Raw genomic sequence first — 13,374 nt, 5'->3', positions numbered from 1 at the left:
TCCAAGAACTATCCTATGCCTCCATTTTTGTTGTCCCAGATACCAGCTTTTATAATGTTCTCCCAAAACTAGTCAGAATGTACCAAAGTCCTCAAGGAGATTCATTTGCGATACACACAGCGTAAAATCTCTACTCTTAAAATGCATTTCTTTTCCTCAACAACCCCCTTTTTTCCTCCACATACTCCAGACTTTTCTCAAGTTTCTGTTTGTTCTCCTTCCTCTTTCCACTTCTGCATTCCTTGTTTTTCCCATTTTGTTCTAATAATCAGCTGAAGAAATCAATCCATCTTAGGTAGCCATAAAGTGAAATTTAGTATCCCAGCCTCTTACCAGGCTCTAGGCCTAGTTCCTCGTGACCAAGAAACATTGATTTGCTGTGCATGGTGAAGGGATACTTATTTTGAATCTCCCCATTGAGCAACTCAGATGAGCTGAAAAGAGTCTTGACATTTGAATTTTTCTTCTCCCCCCATTACCAATCTTTGCTAGTGTGAGAGTCCTTTACTGACATAAATGATATGACCACACTTTGAAAGAAGAGAAATGTAAGTTTTGCTTGTGAATAATACTATTTCCCCTAACACATTAGAAGGAAGGCCAAGAATTCATAGTTCCCTATGTAGTTTCATTTGAACTGGAATAGAAAAATTCACATATCTAGCAGTACCTTTAACTATAAATGTCATTTCTTTGATTTGAAGTATTTTTTCTTTGGAGTTAAAAAATCATCAACACACCTAAATATTTTAAATATACCAAATTATCTTCAGAATGCTTCACAAACATGTCAAAATGTTTATTTCTTTGTAGAAGATAGTTGTCTGTATACTTTCTATCGAGCTAAACAGTTTAAAATTTGTAACACAGTCATCTGATCAACGTGATGTAATCAAGTCTAGATATCACGCTGTTGCAGTTTGAACAGTGCAGCTTGTATCTATGAAAACACAGTTTCGTTTGAACCATATTAAAGATTCAAAGATGTTTTTCTGTCTAAAAGCTTATGAGAACATAAACATAATTTTTATACAATTTGCTTCAAAGAAAATTAAATATGTTCCAGCCACAGAAAGGTACTTTCCATCTACTCATATCTCTTGGCTATTATTCTATTTTTAAATTAAACATGAGTTCTGTAAATAGCTTATGTTGCATTAGTAACCTATTAGTAACCTATTAGTAACTTCAGTGTTCTGAAACAGACCATGTACTACTTATTGCATCATTTTTATGAAACTCTAAACCCTATTCTAGTAATTATTTTTATCTACAAATGCCCTTGAGAAACAAATAGGTATAATTTTATAAATACATATTATTTACTTTCTGTCCAGTCTATTGTTTATTCTTAAGAACACATTAAAGATAACATTATTTTCCCAACTCAGTGATATCACCATCGATGTGTATTGTTTCTTTTCTTTTTTTATATATCCATTACCCAGCTTACTTTCAAACCCAGGGGACTTTTGTCATTCTGTTATGTTTTGTTCTCTCTGTGCATTGTTATCTGCTCCTGTCCACTGGGGCAGATAATTGGAAAAGGACTCCCCTACCAGTTATAGTGGAAATACAATGAAAAGTGAATCCACTGTGATTTTGCGATCCTTACATTTTCAGGGTACTAATTTCCTAGCACTTATAGGACAAGACCAGTGACATGATACTAATTGTAGCTTTGATCACACTAATTTCCAATGTAATGCTTTAAGACTGAAGTGAATGATAACCAGAGAAGCTTTTACATTTTCCTCAGCCATTTAAACCCTCTTGATTTACATGTAACTTTATACCCTTCTTGTACATTTCACATTTATTCTAAGTCCAAAATGCTGGCTATCAGCCTATAAAGTTTAGAATTAACAATAGATTTATTTTAAACATTTTAGTACTATAAATAATGGCATGTATAGTGAAATCACATAAATCTGAGGACATTATCCAATTTTGCAGTCTAAGTAAATATATTATTGTTATTGATGCCACAAAAGCATTTAATTATACATTTCAAAGCTTTTTTAATATTATAGTTCCCTTTTTATCCTTATATTTAATTTATGCCCTATATTGATCTAAAGTTTAAAAAAACAACAATTAATATATTTTGGAGAAATAATATTCTCATTTATGTAGACTCTAGTATGGATGGCCCCATGATACAATATAAGGCTAATGCCAAAGGAACACATTAATACTCCTTTGTATAATTAGTATTTATATAAAAACAGTATTTGAGTTTCTCTCAAGATCACTGATAACAACTTCTGTACTGATGTAAGAAAATACTGGAATTTGATATATATATAAATGTGTAAAGTTTTCATGCTGCACATTAAATCAATATATAGTCATATTTACTATTAATTTTTAATATTCTCTAACAATTTTATTTTTAACTGTTAAGTATGTACTTTATAAATTTAAATGCAATTTAAAAGTAAAAATCAAAATATTTTATTTAAATACTTTAAAAGGAACTTTAAGGTACATATAAATATAATAGGAGATATTTTAAAACTTGTTACAAAATAAATATTACAGAACTTACTTTTTAAAGTTATTTGAGGGTATTTTCTATAGTATAATTATATAAGTAGAGTTTGGTATGTACCATGTACATAACTGAAAAATTCATATTTTCATGACCACCCACTGCATTACTGATATAACTAGATCAGCTTTCCAATCAGATTTCTACATTCTGCTACAATCTTCTATTACCTAACTTGTATCTTCCACAGTTATGTCTTGTCATGCTCTTTTGCATATCATTTAGTATTCATATTTTATTACAAAATGTCAATATGTATAGATACTGCACGAGTGAGAATGTGTGTTTGTATGTGAATGCCAGGTATAGCCTCAAGTAAAAATATTCCAAAGAAACTTTTATTTTTCATGACATAATTTAATAATTTATTTTCTTCTAGCTCAAGAATGATCATATAACCTGATAGTCCAATTAACTGGAAGTTTTTCTTTCTTACAGTTGTCATACAATGTCAGGCCAAGAAATGTGTAAAAGAAAAGGTACAGGTCTCACTGGCTGGTGATTTTTCAGGAAGCAATCCGATCTTACGTAAATCAGATTTTAAAGTGTTTGCTAGAAAACGTTTATATTCATCTTATGAAGATGTCGATGGTAAGAGAACTACAGCCATGCATATAAAACATGATGATAAATAAAACCTCAGTTTTCTTAAACTGCAGTTTGCTGATTACTCAGTTACATGAAAACCTATGCCCATTTATTTTTCATTTACAATATATCATTAAACTAATGTTCAAGTGTTCAGTTACATTCGTTTTTTCAGAGTAATTATTTCCAAAATGATGGTAATTATGGTTATTAATAGTTTTATAAGTCTAGAGTGTTATTCCAGGATTTATCATGAGTTAACCTATGAAATAGGTAGCATGACTATATTTTTATTTTACAAGTGAGAAAATCTAAGTAATGAATGATTTGTACAGGGTCATACTACATAGCAGTGGAAGGCATAGTATATAAATCCAGGCTCGGCTATTTTATAAAAACATTTTTTAAATTTAAAATAACTTTAGATTTAAAACCTAGATGTGAAGTAGTAGGTTATGAACTATTCATATTGTAATCAGTCCTAATCTAATTGCTTTCCCTTTTAAAGCCCTGTGAGAATCAAACAAATTTACAAAAGCAAAACTTTCTATCAGGTTTCCTAACATAAAATATAATGCCTTGTGCAGAATGGCCAATCAGTAAACAAGAGTTGTTTCTACTTTCCCTTTATGATCACACTCTGTTCTATTTTATTGTGTTGGCCAAAAAGTTCATTTGATTTTTTTCTGTATGATGGCTCTAGTAGCACTTAGTTGTTTTTTAACTTCATTCAAACAACTTTGTTACTCTGTATTGTGACAGCTGTCATCTCAGCATGCATTTAAAAAAACTTACCAGAATTGATGAATTTTTGTGTAGCCATTTTACTATTGTAGATGGAAGAAAATAAGTGACATTTTCAGCATATTATACTTTTCAAGAAAATACTTTTCATATTGTTTCATGAAAGGTAAAAATGCAATTGAAATGTAAAAAAGATTTGTGCAGTGCATGGAGAAGGCGCTGTGACTGATCAAACATCCAAAGTGGTTTGTGACGTTTCTTGCTGGAAATTTCTTGCTGGATGATGCTGCGTGGTCAAAAAGACCAGTTGAAATTGATAGCAACCAAATTGAGACATTATTTGAGAACAATCAGTGTTCTACCTACCACACAGGAGATAGCCAACATAGTCAAGATATCCAAATCAATAAAGTTATTGGTGAAAATGAAAAATGTGTCTTTTATTTTACGGAAAATCAAAATGGACTTTTTGGCCAATTCAATACTTCCTACTCTGTTTGATTCTATTCCTCTTTCTTTTCAACAGCAGTTGCTTTCTCAATAAGATACTGCATTGAAACATAAAATTATCAATATTTACCCACTTTTGAACCACAGAAATGTCTGTTTCATATGAAATCACTGATATTTGATCTTTTTATCTACAAAAATGCCTTTTCATGTGATGCAGTCTATATAAAATAATCCAGAATTAGCCTTTGCTGCTAGTCCCCTACTATCTATCATTCCAACTTCTTGTTTTTCTAGCTTGTTAACCTGCTACTTAACCAAGTGGGATCACTTGCTACTTCTGTACATTACCACCTACTTTCACAGCATGGTGAATGTCTATGAGATAGCCTGCCCTGCCCATCTTACCAACTTCCACTACTTTTTGTGGAAACTACTTCTACTAGCCATACAGTTCTTACAACATTTCAGTCAAATAGTCATTCCCTGCTCACAGTGGACATCTAATAGAGGCTGGGCTTGTGCATTTTCCCTCTCCCCCAAAACTTTTCTAGTCTGAACACAGGGACTCAGTTTCTCTTTATTTGCTGGAGCTGCAATAAGTAAGGCTGGGGAGTATTTTTTTTCTCTGCATGCCTGTTTCTCCTGCCTCTGCAGACCTGCTCTCTCTGCCTACTCATCAGTTTGTACACATGGATGGCTCAGTCATGATCAATCAGTCCTTCCTTTTATTTCATGATACCCTCAGTGACTTCCAGACAATCACTCCAAGTGAGATTCTGTCATTTGCAAACAAGTATTCTAAGAGTAAATATAGAAGAGAGTCTGGAAATAATAAATATTCCTTTAATGTATTACAAAAATGTTAATAATCTCCCATGTGCAATCTCACTATGAGATTTGGAAGGCAATATTTTAAAAACTGGAGATAGATTTATGGAGTATTTGTATGTACTCAGTGTATTTCATAAGATCTTTGGAATTATAAAAAATTCATTTACACAAATGCTCTTTTTAGTTACTGGCTAGTTATTGGTTGATCGTGTGAACTATGTGAGATAAGGAGATAATAATCCAATTATTAGATTGCATCATGAGATTTAAGTTTTAATTATGTTAATTTATTATTTCTTTTTTCTCTTTGATTGAATTTTAGTTTTATAATTGCAAAAATGCCAACTTAATCGTAGATCACTTAAATTTATTGTAAAAATGAAATAAATTTAAATGAGAAAGGAATTTTCTATTATAAGCCTATTCAATTACTCCTTAAAGAACTGTTTTTTAATAATGAAGTCAGGCTGATAGAAACAATTTTTATTTATCTCAGAAGACATCATTATAAGTTGGATACAGATTTTGGCTTTAGTGAGTCATATAGTAGCATTAGAGGAATGTGGGGAATGTGATCTTTAAATAAATGATACCCTGTTGGCCTACTTTTCTTCAACCAATAACCAATACTGAAATAGAATTCTCATTATTTATGCAGATCGGGGGTAAAAATATTAATGTAGACTAACCTGAGTTTAAATATGTAACACAGCTGCCAATTTTTACTGATAAATTTTTAACTAAAATAGACCATCTGTCCTGACTGGTACAGCTTAGTGGGTTAGGTGTCATCCTGAGAACCAGAAGGTCACTGGTTCAATTCTTGGTCAGGGCTCATGTCAGGGTTATGGGCCAGGTCCCCAGTTGGCGGTGTGTGAGAGGCAACCAATCCATGTTTCTCTCCCTCTGTCTCACCCTTCCTTCCCCTCTCTCTAAAAATAAATAAAATCTTTTAAAAAATACACCGTCATTTTAATAAGCAGCCAACTTATAGTAATTGTACCCCAGTGAATACCTAGTCCCTTTCTGAAGTGAAATCATTGTTTGGTGTGTCAACTGATATACTTAAGTGAATATTAATAGTTGAGTGTTCAGGGTGGGCTGGGGTCCAAGTAAAAGACAGAAAACTGTGCTTGAACAATTAAAATTTTTAAAAATTAGGAAAACATAGTTGAGTGTTTAAAACTGAATTCTGTTTGAAATCTATCCTGTTGAAGACAAAATGTTGATGCTTTTATGATATTGAGTATAAAAGAAGGTAAAGAAATCCTTGTATATGTGGGAACCATTTTAATAAGATCTTGCTACTTTAAATTGCTTAAGTTGTACTCTTCTCAGGTTGCAAGCTAAAGAAATTATAATTCTGATAATAGAAACTGATTAAATGTTATTACCTGGAAAAATCTACTTCCTTCAAGATAAGAAAGGTCTATAAGGAAGCTGCCAACATCATTTTGGGAGGTTTGAAAGGCATATTATATTAGGAAAATAGTCTCTCAAACAGTTCTTCAAAATATGCCTTTTGATATGATTCATATTTCACTGTTTCAGTACTTTTCATGATGAAGAATAACATAATATTCAAAGTATTTGGAAAGTTTGCAGGCATCTCTCTTCCATCATTTCCTCTACAATAGCTTTTTCTCTGCTCAGTACCAACAAATTGAAGAAGCTCATCTATTTGTTTAGCTAAATTTTAATTTATGAATGTTTCTGTTCTGAAACTTGTCCTATCCAGATGTAGAGTTTTTTTCAGTCTTCTCTCAACTTGAATGTTTTTCTGTGTCTTTATAGTTCTTGAATATCTAATAAATCAGCTGACCTCTTCCTTGTCTAGGTTCCTTAAAGTAGGGGTCCCCCAAACTCCAGGCCACAGACCTGTTGTGGTCCTCGGCCTATTAGAAACCAGGCTGCACAGCAGGAGGTGAGCAGCAGGGGAGCCAGCAAAGCTTCATCTGTATTTACAGCTGCTCCCATTGCTGCACTACCGCCTGAGCTCTGCCTCCTTTCAGGTCAGAGGGAGCATTAGAGTCTCATAGGAGCATGAACCCTGCTGTGAACTGAGCATTTGAGGGATCTAGGTTGCGCAGAACCTAATGACTGATGATCTGAGGTGGAGCTGAGGCAGTGATGCTAGTGCTGGGGAGCGGCTGCAAATAGAGATTCTCATTAGCGCAGAGGTTTGACTGCACAGAGGCCATCATAAATCAACTGCTTGCAGACTCATGTCAAAACTCTATCAGTGAGTGGCAAGGGACAATTAAGCTGCATCTGGTGGCAGGTTATAAAGCCTTCTCCCTCCCTCCCTCCAGTCCCTGGGAAAATTGTCTTCCAGGAAACCACTCCCTGGTGCCAAAAAGGTTAGGGACTGCTACCTTAAAGGCATTGGGTGATAACTTTATTTCTTTCTCCACCCTTATTCCAAAGGTGTAACCAAGTTGCCTGCACTCTCTGTAAATCTCCTACTTGCCTTTCCATTCTTATCTGTATTTTTACGAAGGGTCAAGCCTGACCACAAAGTCTGAGAACTCTTTTAGTCTTTAGTATATGCAGAGGCAAACCAGCTATTTTCCCTGATGTGTATAACTTAATTATAGTTTACTCAACAAATAGTGACCAACAGAGCCACCATTGTATTATTCATGCCATTTTGCACCTCATAATGTCTCTTCAGTCCTTATGGTGGAAATTAAAGCACTTCACTCTTGTGGCTTGGATTTAAATGGAGTTTTCACTGTGATCGTTGATTATATTCTTATTCCCTCATCTGAGTTCACTGAGAAGTAAATGTTGAAATATGGCAGATGGAGAGCCAAAGGTTATCTTTATTCATTATAAAGGTGGACTGGAAAGTGACTTGGTACTATGGACTGATTTGGGCTTATTAATACCTTCTGCCAAACTGAGTGCATTCACCCAAACTACTCAGTAATAGACTCCATGTAGGAACAAACAACTTACACATGAAGGAGCGGGGGAGTGTACATGCTAGATTCAAGACACTAGGAAAGGAAGAGAAGGGCATGCTTTGCTCATGTTCCCTTCCTTCACCCAAATTCACTCATCAGGTATGCTGCTTTTCTTCTGATGGCAAGTCATGAGGGAGGAAGCAAATTGATGGTGATTTTTTTCCTCCTAATTTTTTTCTTTCTGTGGGTGAATAGATAAGAGATAAGAATCCCCATCACTCTTCTTTCCATCATTCTCCCTTTATTTTAATCTTCTTTCCCAGAGAGTTCAATAAATGTAAGCAGCTTCACTGAGGCTTTAAAATGCCAGGACTTCTCTCTCCTCAAACACACCATAGTGTTAACCAGGATTGATCACTTTCATATCTTCTTCATGCAACAACAACCTAATGAGCATCTTTGCTGCCAGATATTATGCTGAGCCCCAGGGATGCCAAAATGAACAAGACACAGACTTGGAATTCAAAGAACATCTATCTAACATATTGGATTTATGTACCTGTATTATTGGTATTGCTCTACTGGGATATCATTATACTTGGATATTTAGACTGTATTTTGCAATGTCACTTCATAACATTACAGATTATTCTCTGTGGGTAGAATTTCCCCTTTAATTGTATTTCTTTCTAAGTGGCTTTTAGTCCATGCATTCTTTGTGTCTCTCTGAGGAGTATTTCAGTGACTTTCTCTGTGGGACTTTTTCTGTGAGAGTGGTTTTATCATTTAACAGCACATCAGATTCATGCCTCTTCCTTTTATTTCCCAGGTGTTCTGCAGATTGAGGCTATTTTTCTTTACTTAATCTGTGGTCTCTTTTGCATCTGATTTCCTGATTTATGTGTTACTGGTCTTTTTTAACCCTAGGCCAGTCATCCTGTATGTTTTTGCATGTCATACATAAAATCCCATGGAGAGTTTGGTCTTTAATCACAAACAGGTCCTGAAAAATCTGGCATTGGTCCTCCCAGACCCCACATTAGCCTCTCAACTCTATCCTTTGCTCTGCTTCTCTTTATTGTGCTTTCCTTTCACAACTCACTCCATGAAGGCTTCTGTCCTAACTACTGTAATAAGATGGCCCTTAACAAGATGGTCAGTCCTATCTAGTATGCCTAATCCAATGCTCAGATTAGTGTTTTGAGCTTCTTCAATAAGCAACATTTACCAGTTGACTCAGTTGAAGAACTTTATCTGCAATTAATGTACTTGACCAGCCTTTTTAATTTATTATCTCAGTGGCTATCCTTCTGTCTGTTGTTCACTCCTTGTCCTCTGACCATAATCTGCATTGAGTGACCCAGATCTCTGCCCTGAGGGCCACCACACTTAACTATATGGGTTATTCCCTGCACAGTGCCACATGATGATGCCAATGACTGTTGTGCCGTAGGAAAGGCCTGACATTCTAGGTTGTGAAATCTGAAGTCAGACAACTTGAGTTCTTCTATTTAGTCTCTGTAGGGCCTTGAAAAATTTACATTATCTCCCTATAAACTCAGTTTCTTCAACTATGGAGATAGTAATGATGTCTACTTCATAGGATATTTTTGAAGATTAAGTGGAAATGCATGGAATCCTTCAAAGTGCCTGGTGCTCAGTGAGTGTTTGATAAGTGTTGCATAGTAACATTATTATCATTTAAAGCTCTAGCTAGGTATTCTGCCCTGGCTGGTATGGCTCAGTGGATTGAGCACCAGCCTGTGAACCAAAAGGTCACTAGTTCGATTCATAGTTAGGGCACACGCCTGGGTTGTGGGCCAGGTCCCCAGTTGGGGGTGTACAAAAGGCAGCCCACTGATATTTCTCTGTCACGTCAATGTTTTCTCCCTCCCTCTCTCTCTGAAAATAAATAAATAGAATCTTTAAAAAATAAATAAAGCTCTATCTAGGTATTCTATGATTGTGATGTACTACTGGCCCTTTCCTAATTTACTGACACATGATATTTTGGGATGAAAACATGGTTCTCTCGGTGTCATTCAGTGAGTTTTATTAATATACAAAAGAATATTTTATCAAAACAAGTACAAAAATATGGCACTTAAATCTTTGACAGAGTCTGAAATTAGATGAAAATTGCTAAAAGTTCAGAAAAAATATTTATGTTAAAATTAGTTCCTTTATCTTTGATTTCCCATGTCTTGTTTAAAATTAAACATGTAAGAAAAGCATCCACCATGTAGCCACTTTCTTCCTTACTTTTCATTTTGTAGAATGGTGTACTTGCGGTCATATCAAAGGAACACAGTTATTTTAAGTTAATCAACATGTTTGATCTCTTAAATTACCTTATTAAAGTGAATGAAGCATGTAAATGACACACCTCTTAAAATACACAATTTTATCAAAGTAATAAGTGTGCAGATGGCATATTCTTCTTTATCTGTTGAAAGGAAATAGCTCTAAGTAGTTTATCTAGCATCCTCTATCTTCTTTAAATACCTCATTGTCTTAATTTTATTTCATATTTGCCTACAGTATATACTTCATTCATTATATGATTATTATGTTCTGTCAAACAAATTTATATGCCCATTATTAATAAAGAGCACCACAGAAATTTAGGGGAATGACAATGTTTATTATACTTTGATATTAATTTCTCCACAATGGAGACACTTTTGTTAGGTTTTCTATGAAATGTATTTCTTACAGATTAAAGTGTGTGTAGATTATGTATTGTTATACAGGGCAATAAATAAAGACTATTCCTGGCTGGTGTAGCTCAGTGGATTGAGCATGGGCCTGCGAACCAGACAATCGTGGTTCGATTCCCAGTCAGGGCACATGCCTGGGTTGCAGACCAGTTCCCTGCAGGCCAATTCCCAGCAGGGGACGCATGAAAGGCAACCATACATTGATGTTTCTCTCCCTCTAAGAAAGAAAGAAAGGAAGGAAGGAAGGAAGGAAGGAAGGAAGGAAGGAAGGAAGGAAGGGAGGAAGGAAGGAAGGAAGAAAAGAAAGAAAGACTATTTTGCAAATAAGTGTCATAATTCAATACTTTTTTATTATTTAGCACATTCAGTAAAGTGTTCTCTTTTTAAAAATTATTGATATTCTTCCACATTGAATAAAATTCAGCCATTGTCCTGAGAAAAATTCACTCCAGTAACAAAAACCCTTGGCCAACATAGCTCCCACTGCCTGACATACTGGCACTATGATATGAGCATTCTGTTGAATGATAATTATGCAAGGACAATATTTGGGTGGGACACATTTGTCTTTTGTTCAGTATAATGACTTTGCTGCCACACCCAAATGATTATTACTATTATTATTTTATGACATGGTAAATAGGTAGGTAGCTAGACATAGATATACTATACACTGAAATTCTTGAAACCTGTTTGATTAAATATTCTGTGTATATGTTAAGGGTATGAATGCAGTACTGAAGTGATAAACACAGTGATTCTAGTTACCAGTTATGACTGCTCACATCATTCCCACTTTATGCATAGCTGGGCATTTCTTTTCATTTCTTTTTTAATATTTTACTTATTTATTTTTTAGAGAGAGGGAAAGGAAGGGAGAAAGAGGAGGAGAGAAATATCAATCGGTTACCTCTCTCATGTACCCCGACCCGGGACCAAACCTGTGAACAGAGGCATGCTCTCTGACCAGGATTGGAACTGGCGACCTTTTGCTTTGCAGAACAATGGCCAACCAACTGAGCCTCGCCAGTCAGGGCATACTTCTTGATCTTAATCTATAACTTCCTCTCACTCTTGTCCAGTCACAAACTAGAATGAACTACTGTGGAATCTTCAGTAACTTATCTCCTAATTTCCTTTTGCTCAGTGTACATTAAATGAGCACATCAGTTCCATACTTAAAACATTTGTCAGCATCCCATTATTCTTAGAAGTCCCAAATCCTCACTACCTGACATTATCTTGCCAACTTTGCCTGCTTTACTTCTTGACAAGTTCTTTCCATTCTCTCTGCTCTACCCATATAAGTTCTTCCTCAAATGGGCTGAGTTGGTTTCCACTATGGAAAATTCCTCCATGCTTCTCAGATGCCTAGGAGGCATTTCATTTCTCTCTATGTCCAGATAGCTCCTATTGCATTTCAGTTTGGTGTAGTGGTCTCCTCCTCAGGACCTCTGCTCTCATAGCCTCCTTTACTCGTCCATAGGACCAGTTATCAGTAATATTTTTAAAAACTAATGATATCATTGTTAGTCTATTGGCAGTTCTTTCCTCTCACTCATAAGCTCCATGAGGACAAGAACCATTATTTCAAGGAAAGTTTTCAATTATTATTCACTAAATGAATAAGGAAATGAATAAATAATAAGAAAACTGTGTTTTTAAGGTATGTTTAGATGTTACATGTGGGGAAAAATCATCTGCTTCATGTTTGTTAATTTAGCCAAAGCTAGAAAGTTTAATTGGGACAAAACCTTCAGTTTTTAGTATTCATGCAAATCTTCAGAGAATAGGACACAATTGAAAATGGGAGGTGCTTTAAAACAAGCATGGGATAACCATTATATATTGTAAGATAGAAAAAAACCCAGAGATTGGTAAATATTTACATACATATTAAAACACAATGAAGTTAAATATGTATTTATCCTGACTAGTAATCTCATTAATTCAAGTGTCTTTTTAAGATTTGCTTTAAAAGCACAGAATTTTCCTCCAATATTGAAAAAACTGTTAAGTGGTCTGAAGTACTGTTGACTTATAACTTTGAAATTGTGATATGTGTTATAGAAAACTACATTTATTAAAGCACATTTGCTTTAGAATTGTATGTTCTCTTAAAGTTATGAGCTGCTGTACATGTGTTACACAGCTCATAACTTTCATCTAACAATCAGATGATAATTAATTTACACTGGCCTAAGTGACTTGGCTCTTATCAACCCAGTCCACATGAAAGTATTGTATAGATTCTCTCCAATTTAGAAATATAGCAAAAGGCATGTTTCTTATGTTTCCAAAAAGTGCAGAGAATCAACAGAGCAACTTTAAGACATAATACAGAATGTCAGTTTATCATGGCTTTGTCCAACCTGATTCTGTTCCTCTCCCTTTGATTCTCGTGTCAATATATTCAAGTTACAGACAAGGGGGACATATGTAGTTTGGAAAATATACCTGTCTGGTTTCTACTTGCCTCACCTCCACACTCCATCCCCTAGCTGATGAGCATTGCTGTATTTTGTACCAATGGATCTTCTTAGGATTGGAATTACTGCATCCATAATGACAGATT

General features: G+C 34.9%; 1 protein-coding gene across 1 annotated transcript in view; it reads left to right on the top strand.

Moving 5' to 3' along the window:
* CFAP47 (cilia and flagella associated protein 47) overlaps nucleotides 1-13,374 on the top strand; it is a 338,472-nt gene that overhangs the window by 311,050 nt on the left and 14,048 nt on the right. The window contains 1 exon segment of the mRNA XM_053655801.1: nucleotides 2,993-3,145. Within this exon segment, the coding sequence (XP_053511776.1) occupies nucleotides 2,993-3,145 (153 nt within the window).

The sequence above is a fragment of the Artibeus jamaicensis genome, unplaced genomic scaffold (genome assembly GCF_021234435.1).
Source record: "Artibeus jamaicensis isolate MK-2021 breed Jamaican fruit bat unplaced genomic scaffold, CSHL_Jam_final scaffold_1283, whole genome shotgun sequence".
NCBI lineage: Eukaryota > Metazoa > Chordata > Mammalia > Chiroptera > Phyllostomidae > Artibeus > Artibeus jamaicensis.
This window is presented reverse-complemented; position numbering and strand designations above follow the sequence as displayed.